The sequence below is a fragment of the Penicillium verrucosum genome (genome assembly GCF_028828655.1).
Source record: "Penicillium verrucosum strain IBT 35672 chromosome Unknown utg000002l_segment0_segment0, whole genome shotgun sequence".
In the NCBI taxonomy this organism is placed as follows: domain Eukaryota; kingdom Fungi; phylum Ascomycota; class Eurotiomycetes; order Eurotiales; family Aspergillaceae; genus Penicillium; species Penicillium verrucosum.
In genome coordinates this window covers 5,156,651-5,169,707 of record NW_026643211.1, presented here as the reverse complement: position 1 = coordinate 5,169,707, position 13,057 = coordinate 5,156,651, and the positions used below count along the sequence as shown (strand labels likewise).

Here is a 13,057-nt window from a genome sequence, read left to right as displayed (position 1 = left end):
AACAAGGAATGGCCCCGGTCTGTGTCGAGATGACGGAATGATGGTACCTTGACCATTTAGCTATGGGCTCCATTACAAAATAGCACTACTTTCCATATTCGATCTTTCTCTCTTATTCTTCACCGAACCTTGAAATCCTGTCATAGCTTTGCCAACGACGTCACTGGCGTTTGCACCTTACAATTCCTGAAATTCTAACGCCTCGCAAGACAAGCTTAACTGCACGAATTTGCCAATCAATCGCCTCTTTCGGACAACCACTTACGTATCCAAACAAGAAAACATCAGTTCCTGTCTAAGACGATCATTGTTACCATTCTTTATTTAAGCCTCCTCTCCATCTATTTCATTCATTTCCTTCAATATGCACCCTTTCAGTGATCCAACTGTCCACACACACGCTTCCTCTAGCTCAGAGTCTACTGCCACCTCCAAGCCAAAATAAACCAACACCTTGATAAAAGCCCCAACAAAAGCTCTTCATCTTCAATATGGGTGCTGTCGTCTCTTGCGTATGTGAACTGCATCTGCCTTCCAGGTAACCTCAACTAACATACCTACCTCTAGATCCAAGGCGTCTTCCGCGCCATTGGTAGCTGCCTCATGGCCATCGTCAACGCTATCGGCTCCATCTGCCACGCCATCATCAGCGGTGTGGTCACAGTGATCGATGTCATCATCTCCTGTCTGACCTGCGGCTACTGTGGAAATCGTCGGCGAGGTCGTCGATCAGCAGTATGATAGGAAACAAATTATCACGTCCGTACGCATATCTATGAGTCCACGAGGATAGGAGCGTTGGGTATGGGTTCTACGATTGTTATGTCGGCGCGAGTTTTCTTTTGTCATTTTATCTTCTTGGAGTTTATACCCCGTGGTGTATTTTTCAATTATCAATCATGAATCGAATTTGGGTTACAAAATACTTGATATCGACGTATATTGTATCTATATTGTTTCTCTTCCGTAGGAGATAGGCATGTAGAATAATGTATATATACATATAAATCATTGAAGTATGGACATGGAATTGCACATATATGACTGGATATACACTAGCAAGTCAAATCTTTTTTTAAGAAGCAAATATATCAATACCCGTCTTTCGGCGAAGAGGACTCAACATATCGCAACAGATCCCGCTTTGCTTCTGTGGGCATATCATCCCAACGCTCATTCAAGATAACATTTGCAAACGGATCCCCCGGTCCACTTCCACAGCGCCGGACGAGCGAATAATGTGAATGCTGTAGCGGCCAGCGCGTAGGGACACGACAATTTGCAGCACGGAACGATATACGCAGCAAGCGAGTAAAAGGCTCGATCTTGCGCGTTCGAATGAGACGATATGTGATCTCCGAGGATCGATCAGGCCTGGCCTCATCCTCATCCAGGTAGAAGTCCGAAGAGAGCAGCTGTAAGAACTCAAACTGCGCATCTGACCAGGGCGAGCGCAAGACCTTATCCGGAATGCGGCCGGGTCCAATAGCCACCGAGCACGGCAGCCGGAAGAGGTCATTCTCATGGTATATCTCGTGGGATTTACGGATCTGGAGAGCGCCAAAATGGAACCATATTGCCACTTTGCGGTCGACATTACGAGAAGACGGGGTCTGCAATGTTTTCCCAAGCTGTGCGGGGATCACTAGATCCCCTTTTCCACGCCGGCCGAGTACAGCCCAATCGCAAGCTTCTAGGTTTTCGAAGCGTGGGTCCAGATTTGATAGCATTTCTTGGTCGTCTGGATGGAATACCAGGCCGGCACATTTGCGACGGATGGCATGGGCAACGTACTCACGCTGGCATTTCCGGAGCAGGGAAAATGTGCACCACCGACATGCCAGCAGGTCGGTCTGTAATCTTTGGCGCTCTTTCCATGACAAAGCCCAGAAATCCAATGGTGGGGGTAGGAAATCCGGGGTAAAGAAGCCTTCCCGGGAGCCTGAGTTGGGGCTGCTGAATGCAAGCCGAATGAGCCAGGTATAGAGCAATGGAGTGGACAGTGCCTGGCTGAGACGCGGTGAGGCACGAGGGAGGTTCACTTCCAGGCTGTGAAGAAAGATCAACTGCAGGATTTCCACGGGCAGTGACTCCAGGCACGAGCTCGAGTGGTCGGCCAACAAATCAGGGGAGGCTAGGCCCATTTGCAACAGTGCGCCTAGAGGTGATGCGTTCTTATATAGCTTGGATATATTGCTCGCAGCAAGACGGTGTTCGCTTATAAATCACACAGTGCGGTATAGTTGTAAAATGCCAGGGAGGAAGAAGAGCAGAGATGGATATGGTTTATCTCAATGGAAACACAGTCCATACGATACCAACTGCAGACTTCGCATAATGTTGTCCCTGTAGCTCCTCGTGACTTGTAGAAAAGACACTTGACAGCGCTTTCAGCACAGTCTCCAATGAAAATAATTGAAAGGAAAAAGCCCGACCCATTCCTGGGAGAGGGGTAGGCGAAGTGGGTAAACTGAGGTGAGTTGCGTGTCTTGGCAAGGTCAGCTTGGAAGCTCCTCATCAGGCACAGTTTTGTATGTAGCGTGATCGTCTGTTGTGCCTAAATGGACTGGAATAGATAGCCGTTTAGTACTTCTTGTTGGAGTTCAAAAAAGAAACGGTATTCGCTTCCAAGGTTGATATTTGATTATATATCTCGATCCCCACGCCTGGAGGGAGCTTGCTTGGATATATATCGGGCATATCAGATGTTTATTGACCTTGTTTTTTTTTTCTGTGAGAGACTACAGCCCATTTCTGGATCGCTTGAATGATAATTTAGTCGCAAAAAGTACAAGGTTACAGTAGAATCTATCAATGAACGCAGAAACGACAAATGTATTGTTTCTATACACATCCCAACTGCCCCACCACACTATCGGAGGTATCTGACCACACACTGGCTGAATAGCCATCTTCTTGGCTCCAAAAGTCATGATCACGAAGTATGATGGAGCAAGGAATAAAAAGGCGGATTTGAGGCCACAAGAGTCCACGCTTAGACAGCGGACAGATCGCCGAAGCGCTCCTAAAAAAGGAAATGATATAAGTATCAAAGCAGACGCATTTCTCCCAGCAAGAAAGTCAACACATACCTTGTAGCCAGGGGGCATCCACTTGCCCTTGGAGACGAGGGAAGCGGTCTTCTCGTCGATCTCGGGCTGGGCGGCGGCAACTTCGTCCTAAAAAGACAGTCGGGTAAGTAATTATTCCAATTCCACAGTCTGCAGCAGATAATACGTACGACAGTGAGGTCCTCGAAGGGACGGGCGGTCTCGATGTTGTCCAGGGTCTTCTGCAGGTTCTGCAGCTCGGCCTCAACCTTACCCTTGGTAGCCTCGGCGTTCTGAACAGCCTGGGATTCGAAGGCGTCGATGGCCTTCAGCTGGCGGTTGACATCGTAGGTAGCGGGCTTGAAGGCCTTGAAGTGGTTCTCGAGCTCATCGATGATGGCCGTGTTCTTCAGGACGCCGCGGTAGTGGCTGAAGTCAACGGTCTGGGACTGCTCGGACAGGACCTGAACCTTGCGGCGAGCCTCATCATTGCGCTTCTTGAAAGCTTGGAGGGAGGTAGCGGTCTGGCCGCGGAGGCCGAGGGAGGTCGACACCTTGGCCCAGTCGATCTTGAGAGCGGCGCTGCGCTGTTTTCGGATGAAGGGAGTTAGCGGGAGTCATTCGGACGGGTTGGCAGGGGGGTTGTCAAGTCGAGTAGGAGGGGCAGAACATACAGCAGCCATTGTGACGGGTATGATAGAGGTTGGGGGTGGGGAGAAGAGAGGGGAGTTCGATGTACAGGGAGGTGCCGAACGAGGAGCGACCCGGAAGGTTTGGATTGTTCGGGTCACGTGATGTCCATTCCGAAATCCACCGTATTGTACAGGCAAAAGACAAATTACACACTGGTCGTGTTAAATTGTTATAAATAACTTATGTACAGGTCTTATTTTTCATCATTGAGAAGTATACGTATTGATGGGTTGACACAATCATGGGTTCAATTGTTTTTTGGGCTAAATTGTGTACACTATGGGCGACAACATGCCAGATATCTTTCACCCGGCATCATAACCCAAGTTCCTCATAGAACCTTAAATAAGGTCACTCATTATATGCTGAGAGCCATGATGGAGTTAACGATATCGTTGTCGTTCTCCCGGAGAGCCTTGACGGCCTTCTTGCGGGAAACGTTTGCTTGTGCCATGACCAGCTCGATATCCTTGGACTCAAGGTTGGACTCATCAACCTCCTCACCGTCGTCCTCCTCATCCTCCTTCTTATCCTCAACCTCGGGGGCCTTAGCCTTACCGAGAATCTCCTCGTGGTCGTGACCGGCGTGGTCGCCAGTGGCCTCGGTGGCAGCGAGCTGCTGGGCGGCGGAAGCCTGGGCCTGGGAGTTCAGGTCCTCAATCTTGGCCTCACCGAAGATGCTAAAGAATGTGTCAGTAAATGTCATCCACATATGACTGAATCTAATTGGGTTCCACATACATCCAGCAGTTGCTGTTGGGGGAACGGTAAACCTCGGGCTGGTTGACAACGAAGAGGATCTTTAATTCCAATAATTAGCATCTCCACATTGGGAATGATCAAGAAATCCCATCCCGTTGGTAGTTAGTGTTGCGGTTGATGATCGCAATCACATTGTACTTGGCGGGGTAGAATTTCTCATGACGGTCGCATCGGGAATCACATACGTTCTTAGGGCGGCGGAGAGTGACACGGGTGATGCCAGGGACGAGCTTCAGACCGAGCTTGCCAATGGCCTTGCGGGCCTTCTTCTCACCACGGGAGTGGACAGCGACGGATGCACCGGCGGGAATGTTGGGCTCATCGCCAGCCTCAGAGCCAGACTCAGAGGAGCTCTCCTCGACGGTCTTGGAGACCTCGTCATCGTGGATTTCTTCAACGCGGGGATCAGCCATTTTTGTGGTGTAAAGGGGCCTAAAAAGAATTCAAAAAGAAGAGTTGATTAGTTGGGTTGGTTCGTTCGACAATGGGTGTCAGGGCTGGTTGAATAGGTGTGAGGGCGGGCATAGTGGGAGAGAGATTCAAGAGATTGGTTAACCTCCCCCACGAATCACCCAACACTCGGGAAAGGGCGAAATTTGACGTTGAAAAGGCGAGAATTCAGTCGAATAAATACTCTTACATACCTGAGAGGTAAATATCAAGCTGTTGTGAGTGGGGATGGATTTTGTTGAAGTTGAAGGTGAGTAGCTGTGCGCCAGACCGAACCCGAAAATCATTAGCGAGCGCGCCCACCCCCAGACTTACCCTGCACACATTGCCCTATATGGAACTACATCACCAATTCTGAACTAGATTGGCTAATTATCTTATAGATCTCATCTAGATCAAATTTAAATGTATATAAATTATACAGTTAATACAGTTTCCAGGTCATTATTTACGTATCTGCTCGTTCTATTCTTTTTGTAGAGCCAGATATGATTCAATATTCCCGTAAAATTCGGGGATATTAAAAAAAATTGAGTCCAGAGCCGGAGGAAAATCAAATGACAAAAGGCCCCTTTGTCGGGATATCAAGGATTTTGAATCATTTTTGCTGTTCATTGATATGCATACAGCGATTTTGCCAGAGTATTACCAGCAATGGAAACCCTTCCAGGACACCTCCTTCAAAACCCATGCACCGAAACCTCGTAATCATCTATGACTTGTTGGCAGCGCGAGCCTTGGCGTGGGACTTCTGGACCTCGTAGCGAGCCTGGAGTTATGTTGTTAGTTGAACTGTTATTAATTTCCCCACATCATTCGATCGGGTTTGGGCCCAGGCGCATTGTGCCTGACCGAATCCCATTCTCGATATTTCCACGTACCTGCTTGCGGAGGCGCAGAACCTTGAAGCGCTCGAAGTCGGACAGGTTCTTGCGGCGCTCCGAGCGGTCGGTCCGCTGGGAGAAGGAGCTCTTGGCCCACTTTCCATCAATTTCGTTCTTCGCCCAAAGCTTCTTGACGGGACCGGTACCGGCAGCACGGGGAAGCTGGGGGATGGTGAAGTGAGTGAGGGTTGCGTGGGCGAGAGGGAGAACGTGACGGGGCACGATCTTCTGCTCCTCGGTGGAGGGACCGTCGACCAGGACCTGTAAAAAGAAAAATCGCAAGTCAATACAAATTCCGACTCAAAGATCTCCAAAAATCCGATTCTCCAGTTTTTTTTTTTGTCTCGATTTCCGGATTCATAGGGCGATTCCACATACACGGCGGTGGTCCACGATCTCAACGATGGCAGCAAGCTTTCCCTCGAAGGGTCCGCTGCGGATCAGCACTAGGCGGCCAACCTCAACCAGCTTCCACGAAGCGACCTTGACATCGATATCGGCCATGGCGAAATTCTGCGAGACGAAAAATTCAGCGTCGCGGTTCTGTAATATTTGGATATTGTACACTCACGGTCGACAGGGGGTATGAGTCGAGAAGGGGTTGTCGAAAGAGTTCAATTGTCCAAGAGTTGTCTCGAAATTCGGATGTGCCCACACTCGCAACATTCTCGCTTAACCGGCCACTTGCAGGTCTAGGGCTCTGATTATCTCAGCATCCGTATTAACCTTTATCCGAAGCCGTGCATTTATCTCGTTTTTTTTGGCGTCGAACTATTGTTGATCTCTTCAAGCTACTCAGCTTTACAAGCTTAAGACTTTAATGATGAGTTTGCATTTGCTTGAATTACGACAATTGCTCACAGATAGCATTTACTAAGGTATGCTATTATTCTCCCCTTTTTCCCCCAGTCTTCTGGTCTTCTTGCCCTCATTCCTCATATGATGCCGTAATTTGCGATTGACCCAGCGTCTGTGAGGCCCTCGCCGGGGCTCTCTATACAGCGCTGTCGGATGATATTCAATTTTCTTACATATTCTGATATGGATTATAACCTTCATGTTATACTCAATGTTTTTTCAGAGCCATCGTGCTGACTGTTTGAAGATTTTTAGGATATTGGACTTGGAAAAACTTAAACGACTGTCAACCACATTGCAACTCTCCGTCTTTCCATAAGGTACGTTCACACACTATCCTCCATCCTCCACCATACCCCAAGGTCCGATGATTAGAAAATTTTATCACGCCTAGATAGTAATTGAGCTTCTCGCTATGAAATTACCTAACTACCAAGATCTCTGAGAACCTTATCACCTTGCACATTATTGCTTGTTACGTTGGTTGTGACTAGTCGCTAACCTTCAAAAGAATATAGGATCTCCTGTGTCAGACTGGCAGCTCGCTGTCTTATATAGCCATTGCAATGCAAAATATTTTAAAACAATATCTTTTCCTTCCGTAGCTTAGTTACGTAGTATACTCCTGTATCTTCAAAACTCAACTTGACTCGCCTTGTTCCATCTATGCTGTACACGTACATCTACAAACACCTCGGTACAAATGCAAATAGTTTTGATTACAATAAGTCGTGCTATATCGTTACCTCGGTCGTGCAATGCCCAAAGACCCAGAGCAAGCCACTTGTCCCTTCTTATGCCTTCTTATGCCTTCCTACCAACCTAGTCTATCTCTCCCAAATAGCAAAGAGAAAATCATTCCTTGCCTCCCTGCCTACCTAATTATGACGATGCAGAGCCGGCAGATGCCGCAGAGGACGGTCCCTCGCGACTGAGCACCCACATGAAAATGAACTGAACCGCGTAGGAGTATACGAACAAGAACTGGCCGCGTCGGTTGCGCTGGGACCGAGCCACAGCCTGCATCGAACCGGCATGCATGGCGGAGTCAGTCGAATCGGGGAGCAACACATATTTCAGAGAGCGAAGCTAGAGTTTAAATATTAGCAACTGCAGAACGCATTGAGAAGCAAGATAAAAGTCGTCACTCACCAGGAAGAACGCATTGGCCAAAAACGTGTACGCAAACACCGTCCACCCCACCCAACCCCTAGTCCCCTGTCCGGGGTTGAAGATCTCAGACGCTACCATGGTGATAATGATTCCAACGAACTTGTAGCCCGAGTACGCCACCAGATCCAGCAGTTGCGAGTCGTTGTTGATGCTCAAAATGTACGTCGCCAGCTTCAAGCATAGAATCTCGAAGGCGATCACTGCAATGGCCGTGGTGGTGATCGAGCCCAGAAGCTCTGGGTGGAAATCACCCCGGAATCCAGCGAGTAACACCGATAGAAGAATATATGTGACCAAGGCCATGACGGGAATATACATATCGGGCGAGTTCAGGTCATCGCGAGGAGGCAGAAACATGGACGAGTATTGTTGCTGCAGGATTTGACCACTTGCTCCAGGGGTTGGAGGCATTCGGGCTTGCTGTCGGGACCAAGGTTTGTGCCGCCAGGGGAAGAGGACAAGGATCAGCTTGTTCAGGACGTAGGAGTTGGAGACGTTAAAGTAGTGCTTGAGAGCGGGTATAGAGACATAACGATTGAACTGTAGATTGTCTCCAGGTTAGCTATGAGCGGCAAATAGAGTCCTTTCAATGTTGCATACGTTATTTTCCATGTACTCCTGTCCAGCGGCCATTGCGCTTTTGCCAACCTGGAAGCCCATCTGCGCCGTGGGTTCGTTCATAAACCCACCGAATCCAGGAGCACCAGGGGCATAGCTTCCACTGCCACCCTGGGCCGGTGAGGGTTGATATGGATTACCGCCATATCCAGCACTTGGGGGTTGCTGGGGAGCTGGTGGTGGAGGTGAGCGCATCATAGGGACGGTCGAGACATGTTGTGGGACAGGGTGGTGAAGGGGCGGCGATTGCGCGGGCGGCGGAGCGAAAGAGCCCCGATACATGATGCACCTAAATAGGAAAACGAAGATAGAAGGATAAGGAACGTGGAACTTCGGTGGCGAACGTGTCGTCCGGGTCGTGTGACGGGGATTTGGGGAAGAAGCGAGGTTGATAGCGGAGGAAAGTGTTTATACGTGGCTGAAGATCCAATCCGCTTCCGAGCTCCCCCAACTTCGCCCCGTCCCGCCACCAAGTCACACCGGGCTATTTTTTCCTTCCCACGTTGATTATCTGCTTCTCACATTTGACGATCGATTGCCGGAGATACTCAGAATGTTGGAGGCTTTTGAAATTCTGACGACTTCGGGCGTGGTGCTCTGGTCTAAGGCGTACGCTCCAGTGGGCGCACATGTGATCAACAGCCTGATTAACGATGTCTTTATCGAGGAGAAGGTCGTGCCTCAAAATACGACAGCTGGTGGAGTCTCGCCGGCATACAAGAAGGAGAAATACACACTGAAATGGAAGAGAGTCAAGGAATTCGATTTGATCTTCGTGGTACGTCTGGTCGCATGCGCGCATGCGCCTCACTGCTTCGACTAACTCTTGAGTTTATGCAGGCTGTCTACCAATCGCTACTCCACCTTGGCTGGATTGACAAACTTCTTGAGAACATTTCGACAATCTTTATCGATCTCTACAAGGACCAGGTGAAGGGAAACCGCGCGAGAATCCAGACCTATCGCTTCGATCAATACTTTGAACAACAAGTTCGGGAGCTTGAAGACAACACTGGTAGCTTTGTAGAGGAAAATGTGCCAGAGAAGGGTGAAAAGAAAGACACGCTTGTTTCGTCGGACAATGGAGGCCCGCCGCCGCCACCGGTGCCTGGCCTGGTGAAAGGTATGGAATGACAACCTCCGGTTTCAAGCGCATGCTGACCATCCCAAAGCGCAGCCTAGAGCTGCGCTAGCCGGGGCGACCTCTGACGAGGGTACGCCACCAGCTACACCAGAAATTTCTAGATCTTCGACCCCTCAGGGTCATCTTCTTACAGCGAAAGCCGGACCTGGAGGTCGTGGTTCCCGACGCTCCCGCAAGGCCGCCAACTCGAGCGCCAACGCATCGTCTGGTGATGACGCCCGGAAGGGAAAGTCTGCCAAGACCCCAGTGAAGAAGATGCGCAGATGGGATGCCAGTGGGATGGCAGATGAGGATGACGGAGAGATCCTCGATTATTCTGCCCCCGCGGAGGAAGAGGCTGCCGCTCCAGCAGTGGAGGCTGTCTCCGAGGAGGATTGGGGTCGTCGAACTGGCAAGGGCCAATTCGTGCTGAAGGAGTTGGGCGAGGAAGTTCAATCCATCTTGGACCAAGCTGATGCGGAAAAGTCTAAGACCACTGCTTCGTCGGGTGTCGTTGGCTCCGGCTTCAACGCAATTGGTGGCTTCTTCCGTAATATTGTTGGAGGAAAGGTTCTCACAGAATCTGATCTCGAGAAGCCTCTCAAGGCGATGGAAGAACACCTTTTGAAGAAGAACGTCGCCCGCGAAGCTGCTGTCCGGCTCTGCGAAGGGGTTAAGGGTGAGATGATTGGCAAGAAGACTGGCAACTTCCAGAGTACTGATGCTGCACTGCATGTGGCCATGGAATCCTCGCTGCGGAACATCCTGACGCCGACTTCTTCTTTGGATTTGCTGCGCGAGATCAACGCCGTGGTCGCTCCCACCACCAAGCAACAGGCGCCTCGCCCATACGTCATGTCTATCGTTGGTGTCAACGGTGTTGGAAAATCGACCAACCTGAGCAAGATCTGCTACTTTTTGCTCCAGAACAAGTACCGTGTTCTTATTGCAGCATGCGATACTTTCCGCTCCGGTGCCGTGGAACAGCTCCGTGTGCACGCTGACCGCTTGAAGGAACTGAGTGTCCGCGAGAACGCAGGTGATGTGGAGATTTACCAGAAGGGCTATGGCAAGGACGCCGCCAACGTTGCCAAGGATGCAGTTGACTACGCTGCGGCCAATAAGTTTGATGTTGTCCTCATCGACACTGCCGGCCGTCGGCATAACGACCAGCGGCTGATGTCCTCGCTTGAGAAGTTCGCCAAGTTTGCTAACCCAGACAAGATTTTCATGGTTGGTGAGGCTCTGGTCGGTACGGACAGTGTGATGCAAGCCCGCAACTTCAACCAGGCGTTTGGCACTGGCAGGAACTTGGACGGCTTCATTATCAGTAAATGCGACACTGTCGGTGACATGGTGGGAACACTGGTCAGTATGGTCCATGCCACGGGAATTCCCATTGTGTTCCTTGGCGTTGGACAACATTATGGAGATCTGCGAGGGCTCAGTGTTCCCTGGGCTGTTAGTCTGTTGATGAAGTAGGGACGACTTGATATCCTAATTTGATATTCTTTTAGCTATGTACATATTGTATGAATCCTTTGCTTGCTACTTTGTTCCTTACAGCTAGAGTCTCGTATAATGGATTCCCGGTTAAAATACAATATCCCATTTATCCACCACACATGCCATTGCCAGCACCAATTCAAAACATAACTGAACTTCATATCATACATGGTCTCGAGAGGTCGTTCATTGGGTGGGTATGTGCTTCACTTGATATGCAATCTTGACCGGGTATCTGTTTAGCCTAAACCGTCCACTATCACCACTGGCATAGATAGCTGTCAGACTCCCAGTCTCCTAGACGTGCACATGTCGTTACAGCTGTTCCGGTAGTGGAATTTTGGCGACCTCTTTCAATTCTGCCTCTACAATGGTACATACACTCTACTCTTCCTATCTATTTGCATGTCCTCCATGCGCCATTATATTGGACGATATCCTTGACCTTACGCCTGTATTCCACATCTGACCTGACTCTTGCATCCCATGATTCGAATTTTGTGCCTGTAGTAGGTAGGACCCAGCAACCACCCTCCAAAGCTAAAGCCGCCACCACCATCCACCACCCTACTCTACATACTGCCTACCACCCAACCACCATTTTGACCCTATCTCCAAGCATAGAACAAAAAGAAAGCCAGGAAAGCAAAAAGATTGACCGACGCAGGGATCGAACCTGCAATCTCTTGATTCGTAGTCAAGCGCCTTGCCATTGGGCCAGCCGGCCTGTGAAAGATTTGATCCAGTTTTTGATATATGGGGCGGCATACGTTTTAGGGCAAGGACCCACTTAAATGTCCGCATCGGGATTTTCATGTCGTGTTCAAAGGCCATTATCTCCACCAACCATGGGTGTATCAGATCAGTTTGAACAGTTTGGGCTATTCGAAAGGGAAGAACAAAAAGAAGTTGAAAAACATGTATCAACATGGGCCAAAGAGGTGCAAAAAGAAATCTCTCCCTCGGGGAATCGAACCCCGGTCTCCCGCGCTTATCGGTGTTAATGACAAGCGGAAATCATCACCACTAGACCAAGGAAGATGTGATGGTCGAGTTACTGCTCGGCCACTTGGCTGGTTGATGGAGGACGTACCATATTGTGGCTTTATAACTGAGAAGGAAGTTGACTTGGATTTGGACCTTTCTTCTGATACTTCATTCTCAAATCAAGATGAGTGTGTTGAAGATCCGATAATGTCAGAAGGCTGATGAAAGCCGTTAAAAAATGGATGTCATTATTCGGAGACCTTACTAGAGACGTCGACGTCGAGAAGGGAAGGTGATACTGTTGTGGCACGCTCAGTCTCGCCCAAATTTAGGTTGGTCTTTTGAAGAGTCTCGGTGACAAGCATAATATTTTTAACGGGAGCATGCAGATAAGTGTCACGGCGAATGAGATGATGCTAAGTTATAACAGTCAACCAAGGTATGGGAAGTGAATCTCATTGGTGAAGAAAGAAAGATATACCTAGTCAACTACGTTATATAACTACTATGTGCATATGTACCTATGTATGAATATTCCTGCAGTTAAACGAGCCAAATCGGGTAGTTACTCTTCGCCCGTTTGCTCTACGTTCTTGGATTTCGTCTTGTCCTTGAGATGGCATCAAAAGTAGCCTTTTTTTGGCACCCGGTTTACCATCATTTAGTATTGTGGGTAATCTACTCCGTGCAGGGCCATTGTATAGTTATGGTAATGCAAGGGGCGCTATGGTTATTTCAGGTGGTAATGGATTGTAGGATGTTGTGATATATATATATAGACTGCTGTACTAGTGATCACATCAGTATGATGCCTGCATAACCTCGGCCCACCTAGGCAGCGCATAGTTGCAGCGCATAGATGAACCAGTGGGTTTCCATAGTATCGCAATGTATAGCGCGATTATTTTCATTTTATTCACAAATAATTTGGTCTGGGATATAGAAGGAAAATC

At 49.0% G+C, this 13,057-nt stretch overlaps 7 protein-coding genes across 7 annotated transcripts; 2 read left to right on the top strand and 5 right to left on the bottom strand.

Annotated features, from left to right (window-relative positions):
• Nucleotides 1-491: 491 nt before the first annotated feature.
• Nucleotides 492-741, top strand: N7516_007555 (uncharacterized protein; the record flags this gene model as incomplete). The annotated part of the gene is made up of 2 exons (XM_057220275.1): nt 492-512; nt 568-741. 2 exons carry the CDS (start codon nt 492-494, stop codon nt 739-741), a joined length of 195 nt encoding a protein of 64 aa, XP_057074366.1.
• Nucleotides 742-1,091: 350 nt separating this feature from the next.
• N7516_007554 (uncharacterized protein) lies at nt 1,092-2,144 on the bottom strand (the record flags this gene model as incomplete). The annotated part of the gene is made up of 1 exon (XM_057220274.1): nt 1,092-2,144. One exon carries the CDS (start codon nt 2,142-2,144, stop codon nt 1,092-1,094), a length of 1,053 nt encoding a protein of 350 aa, XP_057074365.1.
• Nucleotides 2,145-2,995: 851 nt separating this feature from the next.
• N7516_007553 (F1F0 ATP synthase subunit d) lies at nt 2,996-3,733 on the bottom strand (the record flags this gene model as incomplete). The annotated part of the gene is made up of 4 exons (XM_057220273.1): nt 2,996-3,025; nt 3,093-3,179; nt 3,242-3,637; nt 3,725-3,733. 4 exons carry the CDS (start codon nt 3,731-3,733, stop codon nt 2,996-2,998), a joined length of 522 nt encoding a protein of 173 aa, XP_057074364.1.
• Nucleotides 3,734-4,101: 368 nt separating this feature from the next.
• N7516_007552 (nascent polypeptide-associated complex subunit alpha) lies at nt 4,102-4,918 on the bottom strand (the record flags this gene model as incomplete). Its single annotated transcript, XM_057220272.1, has 3 exons — nt 4,102-4,423; nt 4,485-4,543; nt 4,691-4,918. The coding sequence occupies 3 exons, from the start codon at nt 4,916-4,918 to the stop codon at nt 4,102-4,104; spliced, it is 609 nt and encodes a 202-aa protein (XP_057074363.1).
• A 550-nt stretch (nt 4,919-5,468) lies between these two features.
• Nucleotides 5,469-6,771, bottom strand: N7516_007551 (60S ribosomal eL14 domain-containing protein; the record flags this gene model as incomplete). The annotated part of the gene is given in 6 exon segments (XM_057220271.1): nt 5,469-5,724; nt 5,837-6,100; nt 6,218-6,352; nt 6,411-6,547; nt 6,566-6,610; nt 6,714-6,771. The coding sequence occupies 6 exon segments, from the start codon at nt 6,769-6,771 to the stop codon at nt 5,668-5,670; spliced, it is 696 nt and encodes a 231-aa protein (XP_057074362.1). The 3' UTR covers nt 5,469-5,667.
• Nucleotides 6,772-7,502: 731 nt separating this feature from the next.
• Nucleotides 7,503-8,770, bottom strand: N7516_007550 (protein transporter YIF1; the record flags this gene model as incomplete). Its single annotated transcript, XM_057220270.1, has 3 exons — nt 7,503-7,786; nt 7,850-8,410; nt 8,471-8,770. 3 exons carry the CDS (start codon nt 8,768-8,770, stop codon nt 7,580-7,582), a joined length of 1,068 nt encoding a protein of 355 aa, XP_057074361.1. The 3' UTR covers nt 7,503-7,579.
• Nucleotides 8,771-9,041: 271 nt separating this feature from the next.
• Nucleotides 9,042-11,093, top strand: N7516_007549 (signal recognition particle receptor subunit alpha; the record flags this gene model as incomplete). Its single annotated transcript, XM_057220269.1, has 3 exons — nt 9,042-9,266; nt 9,329-9,611; nt 9,661-11,093. 3 exons carry the CDS (start codon nt 9,042-9,044, stop codon nt 11,091-11,093), a joined length of 1,941 nt encoding a protein of 646 aa, XP_057074360.1.
• Nucleotides 11,094-13,057: the final 1,964 nt, after the last annotated feature.